The sequence below is a fragment of the Nanorana parkeri genome, unplaced genomic scaffold, assembly GCF_000935625.1.
Source record: "Nanorana parkeri isolate BGI_ZX_2015 unplaced genomic scaffold, ASM93562v1 scaffold948, whole genome shotgun sequence".
In the NCBI taxonomy this organism is placed as follows: domain Eukaryota; kingdom Metazoa; phylum Chordata; class Amphibia; order Anura; family Dicroglossidae; genus Nanorana; species Nanorana parkeri.
In genome coordinates this window covers 165,162-179,260 of record NW_017307216.1, presented here as the reverse complement: position 1 = coordinate 179,260, position 14,099 = coordinate 165,162, and the positions used below count along the sequence as shown (strand labels likewise).

At 46.3% G+C, this 14,099-nt stretch overlaps 1 protein-coding gene across 1 annotated transcript in view; it reads right to left on the bottom strand.

Annotated features, from left to right (window-relative positions):
• The window catches only part of RAPGEFL1 (Rap guanine nucleotide exchange factor like 1), a 68,035-nt gene extending 62,423 nt beyond the window's left edge, over window positions 1-5,612 (bottom strand). Inside the window, exon 1 of the mRNA XM_018566432.1 lies at window positions 5,189-5,612. Coding sequence (XP_018421934.1) covers window positions 5,189-5,579 — 391 coding nt within the window. The 5' untranslated portion in view covers window positions 5,580-5,612. The remainder of the gene's footprint in view (window positions 1-5,188) is intronic.
• Between the last annotated feature and the right edge of the window lie 8,487 nt (window positions 5,613-14,099).

Sequence of the window (14,099 nt, the reverse complement as noted above, 5' to 3'; positions counted from 1 at the left end):
CCACCTCTCCTCATATATATATATATATATATATAGGATGGGGGAGTCACCCTCTCTAGTTGTCCTGGTGAGCGTCATCACCAAAAATAAAAGAAAGTCCCACATTTTGAGTAGTCACAGGAACAGATGGGAAATCTTCCAATGGGGAGACTACTTCTGATGACCCTGCTGACCGCCAGGCATTTCCTTCTTCCATTTCCCTCGGACAGGAAGTGAAGGGAAGTCCCCCCGAGGGGAAACAGATGACAAAAAGAGCTGACGGGGTTATAACTATCCCTTGCTTTATCCACAAGTAAATAAAAAGTGTTGGCTTATGTTCTACTTTTATTAGGCCAAGAGATACAGGCATACATACAATCCCTCAAATAATATTTCAGTTCTGTGTGGTTGCTGGAAAGCTGAAATCACATGATAACTTTTTATATTGTGGGAAAACTATAAGATCTGGGCATTCCCACCAAAATTCCAAGATCTACCCAACTGCTTCTATTACAAAGAGGGCAGGGGGTACAAAATGACTGCATTAAGCTGCCCATACACCTTGCCATCATCAGACGAAACATTTTGATTTTCGAACAGCGGCCCCATCCTGCCCCGATTATCGCAAGGTTGGATCAGCAGTAATTAAAAGAAAGGCACCTGGACGAGTTGCGGTAATCAACCGCACGTATTTTGGTCTGCGCATGTGCAGTGTAAATCGTACGAATTTTGACGTACGGAAACGCCACCAACCTTGCGAAAATCCTACGATGGACCGAAGTTTTCTAACCTGCTGGATAGTCAAGTCGATTGATTGTACAGTATTTGCGGTTGTACACTCCCCATCAACCGTACGAATATCGGACAAAAATGCGATCGCATACGAAAATCGGCTGATATTCGTAAGGTGTATTGGCAGCTTTAGATATAACTAATGGGAGCTCCGAGTGACATTAGATGATGGTGGACAGTTCAACCCATCAACATCAGCTGGAAGCCTTGCACCAAATTCACAAAAATTTGGCAACATTTTAATTATTAGTATGACAGATGCAACAATTTAGATCGTTCTTATCTGCACCATTTGATACATTGCCCTTACTCTCCCATCTCCATCACCTCGCAGGAGAGATGCTTGCCACAATTCTATCAAGACCTGCGACAGATTCATTTACACCTTGCTGACATCTACATGAATCCATTGCAAGTTCTGCCATTTGTCACCGCAACCAAGTGTTTACAAGACATTTCATGAATTCCAGAAAAAGAGTTTTTAGTGCCTTTAAGGCAGGGCTGGGGGAGTCAGGGAGCCAAGATGTCTAAAAAATACAATTAAAGGCTTTTATCTCGGATAATTGTCTATTGTGTCTGGAACTACATGTTCCCTATTTGCTTTAATGTGCCGCCTACCTGGATCCCAAAGAGTCTCCAAAGGTGATATTTTAACCGTAGTAGATCCTGGTGAGCTGAGTCAGCGCCTTGACTTTAATATGTCTCGTATACTCAAACACTGAGAACTCCCTGCAATCATTCCCAACTCAGTTCCTATATACCTGTTGGCTTTGGGTGCTCCCACCTATCCAAAATGATATAAAAACCTAAAATGGAGATTGGGAGTCATCATGATGACCAAATAAAGCAAGTGTACTGATCTACAAACTCAAGAGAAGATATCTATCCGTGTTAGCTTTGGGCGCTCCCACCCATCCAAAATGATATAAAAACTAACATGGAGATTGGGAGTCATCATGATGACCAAGGAAAGCAAGTGTACTGATCTAGAAACTCAAGAGAAGATATCTATCCGTGTTAGCTTTGGGTGCTCCCACCCATCCAAAATGATATAAAAACTAACATGGAGATTGGGAGTCATCATGATGGCCAAATAAAGCACCTTTATTGATCTACAAACTCAAGAGAAGATATCTATCCATGTTAGCTTTGGGTGCTCCCACCCATCCATAATAATATAAAAATATAACATGGAGATTGGGAGTCATCATGATGACCAAGGAAAGCAAGTGTACTGATCTAGAAACTCAAGAGAAGATATCTATCCGTGTTAGCTTTGGGTGCTCCCACCCATCCAAAATGATAAAAAAAACTAACATGGAGATTGGGAGTCATCATGATGGACAAAGAAAGCACCTTTATTGATCTACAAACTCAAGAGAAGATATCTATCCATGTTGGCTTTGGGCGCTCCCACCCATCAATAATAATATAAAAATATAACATGGAGATTGGGAAGTCCTCATGATGGCCAAGGAAAGCAAGTCTACTGATATGGGAACTAAAGAGACAATATAGATCCGTGTTAGTTATGGGTGCTCCCACCCATCAATAAAAATATGAAAATATAACATGGAGATTGGGAAGTCCTCATGATGGCCAAGGAAAGCAAGTCTACTGATATGGGAACTAAAGAGACAATATAGATCCGTGTTAGTTATGGGTACTCCCACCCATCAATAAAAATATGAAAATATAACATAGAGATTGGGAAGTCCTCATGATGGCCAAGGAAAGCAAGTCTACTGATATGGGAACTAAAGAGACAATATAGATCCATGTTAGTTATGGGTGCTCCCACCCATTCAAAATTATATAAAAATATAACATGGAGATTGAGAGTCATCATGTCATCATCTGGTGCAGTCACTGTTCTGGTGCAGTCACTGTTCTGACAGCCATGGGTACGAGCTGTCAGAATACAATAGCCCTGCAGGGGAGTTTCACCCATCCACACTGTTTAATTTGGATGGGGGAATAAAGCGATGCCAGTATATGGCCAGCATTAATCTGCATTGGATTTGGTTATAATGAGGAGGTAGAGAATGAGAATAAACGCATGGCACTACAGTACCCGCAGTGTCAACCACACCAGTAAAGGAAACATAATCCTTACATTGGCTTCAGCTAGCTTAATGGTTAGGTCTGCTTGTTTAACACTTTCTTACTTTTCCTTTTCTGTTCATTCCCTTTTCTCCTTTGATGTATTTTTGTCCCCGTTCTTTTGTAATGGATCCTGCTACAGGGACTATCAATGTGGTGATCCATTTAAAGTTGGTGGTAGGGAGCACTGATATGTAAAGTAGTTGTTATCTCTAGCAGTCTCATGTCACTGGTCTCTTACAGTCTACCATAACATTACACATACTAGATATAATGTGAGGCTCTTTGGTGGCATCGGGGGCCACAGTTTTGAGCACCCGTCTGTGTGGTAAGTTGGCCACCACTGGTTTAGATAAACAGACCCGTGAAGGTATCTCCTGAACATATCCATACACTGTATTTAGCTGGTAAATAAAGTTAGGGTGTGAAAAGGTTCATAATTTTGTTGTCTTCTGTTTCACATTTGTATATATATACACTACTTACATTATGCTTTTCCCACGTAGCCATTGTAATCAATGCAAGATACACCTCATGATGTCATATCTTCCAGTCTAAGGTCCATGACACATCATGGGCTACTGGCAACTGCCCGGCATGTGAGGACAGAAACATTGCAGCCGCTACCGGTGGAGAGAAATATGGAAGCTGTTAACTTGGGTTTTAAAGATGTATGACCCTTTGCTGCCATCCTGGTCCTGGCTTTATTCACCAAGTGAAGCCATTCTCAACCTGAGTTACATCAAACCCTAGAGTTCCTCCAGACGTAGCTAGGGGTTTCCTGACCTGTGGCTGATTGACCACCCTTCTGATGGTGCCTCCATAATTCCTAATCCAAAGCCACTGGGCACAGCCAGCACCATGTCACCAATTACTTTTTAGCCTTTTGTAAGGGTGGCATTCTGACCACCAACGTAAAGGGGGGGCATGCTTCATCCTGACCACCAATTAATTCATTTTAGCAGGGGGTTCCCTGACTTGCGGCTGACTGATCACCCTTCTGATGGTACCTCCATAATTCCCAATCCAAAGCTACATGCTTCATCCTGACCACCAATTAATTCATTTTAACAGGGGTTCCCTGACCTGCGGCTGACTGATCACCCTTCTGATGGTGCTTCCATAATTCCCAATCCAAAGCCATTTGGCAGAGCCAGCACCATGCCACCAATGATCTTTATAGCCTTCTGTAAGGGTGGCATTCTGACCAACAGAATGGTGGAATTCTTCCTCCTGTCCAATAATGAATTCATTTTAGCAGGGGTTCCCTGAGACCTACAAATTATTTTAAGGGTTCCTCTGGGATAAAGAGGCTGAAAAACGCTGGCCTAGAGTGTCACTACTCCGGAACAAGCATGCAGCCAGGCACAATTTGAAAGGCCTGAAAAGTCCTGCAAGGCTTGTTCTGGGTCAATGACTCATTAGGTAGTGAAGTCAGGATCAGGGTGGCAGTCTTGGTGCTGGTACCTTTATTAAGCACTTAAAAATGGTATCTCATATGTCTATATCCTCATTGGGTCATATCTCATCTTCTCCACCTAAAAATTGCAGTTGTGCCAGCTGTAGTATCACCACAGTTGGAGGGCCGGAGTTTGCCAACCCCTGATCTATATCCTCATTGGGTCATATCTCATCCTCGCCACCTAAAAATTGCAGTTGTACCTAACTGGGGGGGCTGGAGTTTGCCCACCCCTGATCTATATCCTCATTGGGTCATATGTCATCCTCTCCACCTAAAAATTGAAGTTGTACCTACTGTAACTGGAGGGCTGGAGTTTGCCCTCCCCTGGTCTATATCCTCATTGGGTCATATCATACCTAACTGGAGGGTCAGAGATTGCCCACCCCAGACCTATATCCTCATTGGGTCATATCTCATCCTCTCCACCTAAAAATTGCAGTTGTACCTAACTAGAGGGCTGGAGTTTGCCTACCCTTGCTCATATTCCTTGCTCCAATGCCGGTTGGCTCTAAAGCTGGACTGATTGCCTCCTGAACTCTGTATCAAAGTATTCAGATGGCAGTACAGAAAGAACCATAGGCATTGACCTGGATGACCATGACGTCAAATCCAGCGTTGGTACCACCAATACTATGAAAGACAATTCTAGTAAAGAATGTTAAATTCGTGACTTAATTAACCAAGCTATGACGCAAGTGTTTTTTGCCATACCGATCGTTATTTCAGGCATGTGATTGCTATCTTAAGCACTCAATACGGATTGATATGGCAAATAAGGATTGATCTAGCTCGGTGAACTGAGCCTTTGGTCATAATACATCAATTCTGTCCATCCCTTCATTCTTGACTTACCGGCCGCATCGCTTAGTCTTGGGGCAGTTAGTAACTGGTCCAATACCCTCCCCAGGAGAGCCTCTGGGGTATCTGGGGCAAGCAGCGGCCCAGGAGGAGAGAGTGTCCATCCACCAGACCCAGGTGGCGGGGTGACAGGTTCTGAAGGTGACAGTTCATCCGAAGAGAAGGAAAGAGGGGAACGCAGTCCATCCGGCAGCTCCAAGCAGTCGTGGGAAGGCGTGGGTCCGGCACTGGGGTCTTCCTCGCATTTCTCCCCACCAGACGAATCTCCCGGGTTATCCCTCAGGAAGGAGGGCAGGATTTTCGACACGCTCTGCCTGCGGTGGAGGTGCTTAGGACCTGAGATATGAGAGCTCTGCTTCTTTAAAAATTTCTCCAAAGGCTTCATGGTTTGAAGGGGGAGTGGGGGTCGGTAAGACGGCAAAGCGGAGCAGAACAGGGGGCTGAGCCCCCCCAAAAGATCAAGGCACTAGATGGCAGAAGATTTACTGGGCATCCTGAATATGGGGGTGATGGCTAGGAAAGTATGTATATCTTCTCCACATAAAAACGAGGGGGCATCAAAGAGGAGACCGCGTCCAAATCGTCAACGATGGTATTCCTGAGCACCCAAAAGGACAAGATCGATGGCATCAAATGGAATAAAGATCAGATGGTATTGGTGACAAAATTGAAGATGCCAGCTCCTCCTTCCAAAACCAGTGCCAGGATCCCTCCGCAAAGGGAAAATTAAATGATCCTGTAATGTGGAGCTGTGATGGCCCCCGGGGGGGGGGGCGGGGGGGTTTCTCCTTGAAATCAGATGAGTGTCCTCTGCCCCCCTTGTCTTGCAGCAGGTGACAGACGCTCTCCTGATGTCACCTGTCTCTCCCCGCAGCTGTCTCTCTCTGCTCGTGCACGGCGGTCACTCTGCTGCTCGTGCACGACTGTCTCTCTGCTCAGCTCCCGGGGATGTCTAATTTCCACCTGCCCCCCGTCTGCCCCTCTTTCCTTGTCCCCCTCCTCCTTTGTTCCCCCTAGCTTCCCAGAGGAAGGAGGGAGGGAGTGAGGCAGAGGGAGGGGGTGCTGGCTATAGAGGGGTGGTGATGCCTAATTAAAAGCTGTGAAACTGACAGCAGGAAAACCGAGTGCTGGCAGAGAGGTGTGCAGTCCTACAATGAGCTCCATGCTGCCAGTAGTCTAGGTGCAAGAGAGAAGCTGCTGTCCTCCTCCCTCAGCCTGTGAGGAGGCTCTGTCAGTGAAGGAGGGTCCCACATTGAGGAGAGGACCCTGCATGTGTGTGTGGGGGGAGGCAGGGACAGGGACTGCGTGCTGCGTCTGTCCCCTCCCTCATCTCTCTCCTCCCTCAATCTATTTACCTGTGTCTGCTTCCTCAACGTGTCACTCTGCACCCCATCCACACGGCTGGCTGGCTGCCATTCACAGCCTCTCCTGGCTGCACAGCGCCTTCTTGGACTGCTTAACAGGCACCTTGCACTGCACTGGTCTAAAGACCACCAACAGTCCACTCATAGTCCATATAAAGTGAAGGGAATTTATCTGGAGCATTTGCCCATGTCTACCCATCAGCTTCTGTGTTTCAAATTTGTGGCCATGAATCAGGGGTGGGCAAACTCTGCCCTCCAGCTGTGGTAGAACTACAAGTCCCATTACAATGTTCTCACAGCAACAGGCATGACTCCCAGTGACAGATGCATCATGGGATTTGTAGTTTCACCACAGCTGGAGGGCCAGTTTGCCCACCCCTGCACTAAAACTCTGGCCCTCAAGCTGTGGTGGAACTACAAGACCCAGGAGGCATTGCAAGATTCTCACAGGCATGACTCCCAGAGACAGGTGCATTATGGGATTTGTAGTGGCACCACAGCTGGAGGGGTGCAGTTTGCCCCACCCCCTCCTCCAAATGCTGGTGTAAAGACTTACCTAATAAGATGCCGCTTGATGTATATATCTTTTTCCTTCCGCTCGTTTCAAGTCTTACCCTCAGCGCTTGTGTCGATGTCCAATGCTTCGGTGTCTATTCTTCTTACAGTGTCCCACAGAGACACTTCCACGTGCGCGTTTTCAGGGTGCGTTCACTGCCTTACATTATAGCATTAGAGACAAAATCTGGAGCAGATTTGCACTGCAACCAATCAGCTTCTCTGCCTCATTTTCAAATCTTACCTGAGCAAACTGAAGAGAAATGCTGATTGGTTGCCATGGGCAACTGCTCCAGATTCTGTTTGCCCCAGTTTTGATAAATGCCCCCCAATGTGTCCAGACGCCTTTATTTAGACGCTAAGCATACAAGGTGGACAGCAATGTTTCGGAACCATCAGCGGTCCCTTCATCAGACAAAACAGTGACCTAGTGTTCACTACCTTACATTGTCTCACTCCTCCTTGGAGACCTTATGTGCCCATGCGCCTGTGTCCTCAGTACGCACCCTCTACTACCCTGAAGTTCGGCGTCCAGGAAAAGTGTCTGGGCACACTGGGGCAGTTCCATACATCGTGGCGGCTACGCTGCTCGCTAGCAGTGCGTTAGGTTAAAAAGCGCAGAGAGTTGTCTAACAGTGTAACTGAAAAAACTGAAGAGAGAAGCTGATTGGTTATTATCGGCAACTGCACCAGATTCGGTCTGCTCCAGTTTAGATACATTCCTCAGCCGCCCTGTGCCTGGCACTACACTGGTCCAAAGAAAACCAATAGTCCACTCCTAACGTAGTCCATTCATATTGCCTCCTATTTTTATAGGAAGAGAGTGGGGTTGGGCCTCCAAACGTCTTGGCCTCCTCATTTGATCTTCTTTTTGATATTACTTTGGAATATCAAAAAGGAAATGGACTGGCAACTCATGGTGTGGCGCTTCTACCTCAGATCCATTGTTTTACATTACAAACCAGGGAAATGGTGGGAATCCTTTGGTGTGTGGGAGCTGCCAGCCTGGTAACCAGATGTACAGACACCACCTCTATACTATTGGATAACCATACCAACAGCACCAGAGCACCATCACCATTGGAAGGTTGCAGAACAGAAGGAGTGCGGGTGGTTCTTGGAAACAATACCAACAGGAGAACCCTAGGGTCCATTGTTATTTATCTTTGGTCCTATGCTTCCTCAACGTGTCACTCTGCACCCCATCCACAGGTCTGGCTGGCCGAGTGCCCTACCAGCTTTCCATTCTCCTGATTGCTCACCACCTCATTGCCCTAAATATCTGCTGTACTCCAGCATGTGATGTTACATTTTTCTATGTATCCTCAGTCCTGACTTCTGATTGATTCCCCTTCTTTACAGCCCATTTCCTCCGGATTCTATTAGTAGCCCCCCCTGTCTGTGTCCCCTATTTCTCCTGCAGACTTCTTGCCATTCAGTCACTCTACTTTACACCCCTTCTTGTGCCCCCTCATTCATTCTGCCGATTATCCCTGAGCAGGAATGTCCCTCCTTTTCCCAGTTATTGTCCCCTCTTCTCTGTTGGCCTCATTCACACCAGCAATGACATATACGCATTTCTATGTGTTTATAGGAAAACTATAAATGTGTGTAATCGTAAATGCGATCATTCACCTGCATTTAGATGCATTCAGTTTAGCTGCGTTAGGAGAAAATAGAATTTAGTACCTCCATGGGCAGTTGAGATACTCTGAGGGAGTCTGAACGCATGGGAACCCGCTTAAACGCAAGTACATTTAAATGCAGGATCTGGGAAGCGTAAAGTTTGCTTATACTTCCTAGATAATGTCTTCTGCGTTAAAGGGCTCATTCATGCGGGCGCAGAGGTACCGTAAAAAACGTCTGGATCTCTGCGCCGGGATGCCACAGGTGTTGTGTACAGGCCGCCACTACAAATCAATGTCAGGCTGCGTCTGTACGCTGGTAAATGCTGCTCTGAGCGTAGACTTGAGTACAGGTACTGATGATTGTCTCTGGACGCAGACTGTCTGCATCTAGGGGTGTACATCCATACCTACACAGAAGCACATGCTCTTAGCAGCGCTTACCAACCACCGCTGCAGCCTGTGAATGATTTGTACTGACAGGCTGTACGCAACACCTGTGGCTCCCGGACGCAGAGGTCTGGCCATTTTTTACGGTACACTCTGTGCCTGCCAAGGGCTCTGTGCCCATCAGGGCCATCTCTAATACTGATTGCACCCTGGGCAAACATTTTCTTGGGCCCCCCTGCCCTTACCCACCATGCCTCGCCCCCTACGCACCCTGCCATGTCATTTAACTCTCCACCTATCAGAAAGAGATGTGAAACGTCACACAGTCACGCTATGCAGAGTATGGCAGGGGTGGAGCAACACTATGCGATGTTGATCAACATAGTAAACAGAATGGTGCCGCTGCGGAGGTGTAACTGGGAACCTCATGGCCCCGATGCAAGAAACAATGACTCTGAAACCAAGTATCCGAGTATTCCTAGTGGTACCCTTTCTGCAGTAGGGTGGCACTGGTCTTTAAACTGGCACCTGATCACCCCCCAACCCAATGCACCCCACTCACCCACCTTGTGCAGCTTCCACAGCGCCTTGACTTTGTGAATGCCGTGCTTGCCCTCTTCCAGGCACTGGTAGCAGACCGGCATCTGTCACTGGATGCGGTACATGCTGTAGTTCTCCAGCTCGTAGTCCGTGCAGGTAGAGATCTTGCGGGGCTCAGCCTCCAGCTCACCCTGCCCTGCACGGGGAGCACCAGCCGGTGCATGGCCAGTGGTCACCGGAGCCCTAAATAAACCAAATGCAGGCTAGCACGAATGTAATGTTGACTTGTGTTTACATGCTTTTAGACGCATTTAGACGCGCCAGGGTATCAAATCTTCCCTTGCATCCACATAATTGTATTTACTCTAAGTACAGCTAAACTGAACGCACTTAAACGCACAGGGTGAACTAGGGTCCGTTCACACCCTCCCGTCTGCTAAGGCCTAATTCACACTGCTGCGCATATACGTGCTTACTTTCATATAGTACCATATGCAACATATGCAAGTAAATGGCTCCATACACATAGCTGAGTATGGAGCCGTATATTTGCGTAGCATAAAAATGCAGAATGGAACCGAGATGCGTCCGGGCAGCGTATTTCAGCGTATTTACATGCATGTACGCGCGTCCAGTTCAATAAAATTTCTATTACGAATGATGCATTGTGGGATTGCAAATAGTGCACGCATATACGCGCATGCACTCGTATTATACGCGTATATACACAATATACAATTTTGCTCTTGCGTTGTGTGTGAATGAGGCCTAAAACTCTAATTCTAGCGATGCTGCTAGTGCGTTGTGACAGCTCCGGCAGTATGCGCTGTATCACACACTGCCAGAGCTGTCACTGTTTACCTTTTTATTTAACCAATTTCTTTATCGGTTGTATATGAAGTGTACACTCCCTACAGGTCCCTGCAGTGCGGTGAGATGTCGCAAAGTGAACTGCAGTGCGGTCCAGTGCACTACAGAAAAATGCAGCGCACAGCCCATGACACCCACATTGTAGTGTGAACAAGGCACATAGAAAGCAATTGTTTTCTATTTGACCTAGCGGTGACCTGCGTTTTTACTGTGCAGAAAAATGCAGGTCACCTCTATAGTGTAAGTGGGCCCTTATACCATTTAAAAGCATTACATGCATTTATGTGCATTTAGAAATGTCATATATATGCATGTACAGTATGTCATCACCGGTGTGAATGAGGCCTAACGCTAGGCATGCATTGCTCAATTGTTGGCCGACTCAGCAGGATTTCTTTGTATGGCCATGTCGGCACCACTCCGTTCATTAAAATTTGACTTTTTAAATCGCTTTTGTAAACGGAGCCGGGCTTAAAAATTAGTGACTGCAGCCAATCAGCTGCATTTTTTGTTCCTGTATTCGACAGCTGCGGGCACCAGATGTCTGAATATAACAGCCAGCAGGGAATATTCCTCCATCCACACCATCAAAGTGTTTTGAATGAGAAGATAACTGTATGGTCAGTGCTAGTCTCCAAATAGCACTGTGCAGGGATGATAAGGGCTAATGATATTTAACCACTTCGTGACTGACGACGTACAGTGTAAGTCGCCAGCATCGTTGCTGTTTAAACAGACTCCCGGCGACTTTTGCCGCCGGGACTCTGTTTAAACTTGTAGAGCCGACTGTCGGCTTTACAACAGGAGCGATCCTGGCGACTTACCTGTCACCAGATCGCTTTTGCGCCCCGAAGAAGGGGCCACCCCCCCGCCGGACACCCCCGCCGTGCTTCCCGGGCTCCGTTGCCCCTCCTACGGGCCCGGGACCGGCGATCTTTGTGTACGCGGGGAGCTGGGGAGGAGGTCGACGAACTTCCGTTCATCGATCCCCTCCCCGTTCTATGGGACCGGGAGCGATGCAGATTGCATCACTTCCGGTCCCTGGGCTGTCAGTTCTGGGCTCCTGCAGCCCAGGTCTAAGCTATTGAAGTGCGATCTGCACTTCAATAGCTTATTTCCAGTGTAAAGGTGACACTGAGGGTCTTTTGGACCCCCAGCATCACCTTAAAGAGGACCTGTCACCACCATCTGCTATTACATGGGGGGGCTTGCAAGCCCCCCCATGTGATAGCAGTCAAAGTAAAGTAAAAAAAAAAAAAAAAAAAAGTTTTTAAAATTAAAATGAAATAAAATAAATCTAATAATAATAAAAAAAAATTTAAAAGTACCCCGCCCCCGCGAGCACGCGCGTCGCCACGTAAACACGCGTCGGGTGCGCCTACGCATGAAAACGACGAACGCGCTACACATGTTGGGTATCGCCGCGCACGCCGGAGTGAGAGCAATAATTCTAGGGCCAGTATTTTGGGGTATCTCTAAATTGATGACCTGTGGGGGCTTTTAAAGTGTCTTTTATTGACTTTTTGGGGTACTGCAGTTTTTCGCCGTTTCACGGTCGCACGCAATCTGTAAACTGGGCATGTTGGGTATCGTTTTACTCGTTGTAACCTCATCTTTTATATTTCATTAAAAAAATGGGTAATTTGTTGTGTTTTGGGGCATTTAATTAAATTTGTCACTAAATTTTGGGGTTTAATAAGGAGTTGCGCTAATATTGCGCAACATAAAAATGTTCAACTACCACCATTTTATTCTATAGGGTCTTGGCATTCAGAAAATATATAATGTTGGGGGGTTTTACGTCATTTTCAGGCCTAAAATGTGGAATATAACATGGGTGCAAAAATTGAAAAAAGGGCCTCAGTCATGAAGGGGTTAAAGGCAGTTTCCTTTTTTTTCCGTTCACCTATTTAGTCAGTTTGCCCTATCACCTTTCCATTGCACTACGGCTCTGTCTGCAATCATCCTCTTGTTCATATCACCTTTCCTTCCATCACCTCGTACCGTTCTTCACATTTCCTCTGCTTCTAGCTGCCTCCTTTAACCTGTGTTGTCTCCCCTCCCCCTGTCCTAAGTCCACTTCAGGTACAGGCATGATTCACCTTGTTGTAGCACACCCTTCTCATTTCCTACTCTTTATTGTGCTCAGTAATTTAGGGTTCCTCCATCCTGTGTAGTCATGAAAACATTTCAAATTAAAGAGCGAGCATGTTGCATCCTATAACACCTATGTAAGCGTACCGCGTCCCTTTCAAAAGCGGAGCGTTGCAAGGAATTTTGACCCTGTGCGTTCACACGTGTGTGTGTGTGCATTTTACTACACAACATTCTATTTATTCCTATGTGGTTGGCTCACGTCCATGGATTGCAGCTTAGCGCATTTCAGAAAAAGTATCTTTGTTTACAAACGCAGAGAAGTGCATTCATTATTAATTTTGTGTACATTTCCACCATGGCAATATCTATTGTGGGGTTTTCTCCCTTGCAGCTTTATGCTGCAAAGTGATTTCCTCATTGGCTGGCGTTTGTGCAGCTCACCAATTAATTTGAGGCAAGTCATACAGAGATCTGCCCTCGGATTGGCTCATTTTTATTTTTAAACCCCCTCTCTTTGACAAGGCAAGCTATGATTCTGAGGAAGGGGGTATGGCCCAGAAACGCGTAAATCCAGCCTAAAAGCAGCCGGTGGCACGATGGTATGGTGATGTGACCGGAGGCAGCTTTTTATATGCAGTCGGGGCGGAACATTCCTAAGACACTGATCTTGTGGTCTCTTATTGACAAGCACGGCTGAAATTTTATAATTGTGAGTATTTATAACCGTTTATATTACTCAATTAAAAAAAAGATTTTACACAAGGAGGTGGCGCTTTGTTGTTTTTGGATTTTCTCCCTTACCTGGCATAATAAATGAACAAAACAATGCGTGAAGAAAAAAACAAACAAAAGTAGAACACATGGCAACTAATGAGCTTCTCTCTTCAGCTTGTTCAGTTAAGCTTTGAAAATGAAGGATAGAAGCTGATTGGTTGCCATAAAGGAAATACTTTGTTTTCACCTTTATTTTCACCCTTTGTTCTTAGAGATGCTGATCTCTTGCAGCCTCTTTGCAGATACCTTCTGGGAATAGTATGCCATTACAGTCATCCTCCCGTTCCCTCTTTAGATCCATTCACATTCTGTGAAAGGAAATTTTATAAATGGAGGAGATGGTGTGTGAGCGACCCACATGTGTATTTGAGCGGGGACTGTAAGTCCCCATCCACGCCTTTGCATTGCAGGAACGTGTGTTGCATTTGCGCATGGTCACGTGCATTTTTTTTGGGGTTGAATGAACCCAAAGGATCTTGTGCCCGGTGCATGCGCAGTTCAGATGTTCGGCCAGGAGACACAAGGTAAGTCTATGGAGCTGCGTGCACCCGCACAGACAGCGTGGGACATGAGAGAAGAGGAGGACAGAGGAGTCAGCGCTGGATGCTTTTTGATGCATTGTGCTATGTCTCATGCGTCAATAAACAGACGCCATTGATTCATTACTTGGAGTGCCGGTGTCTGTTATTC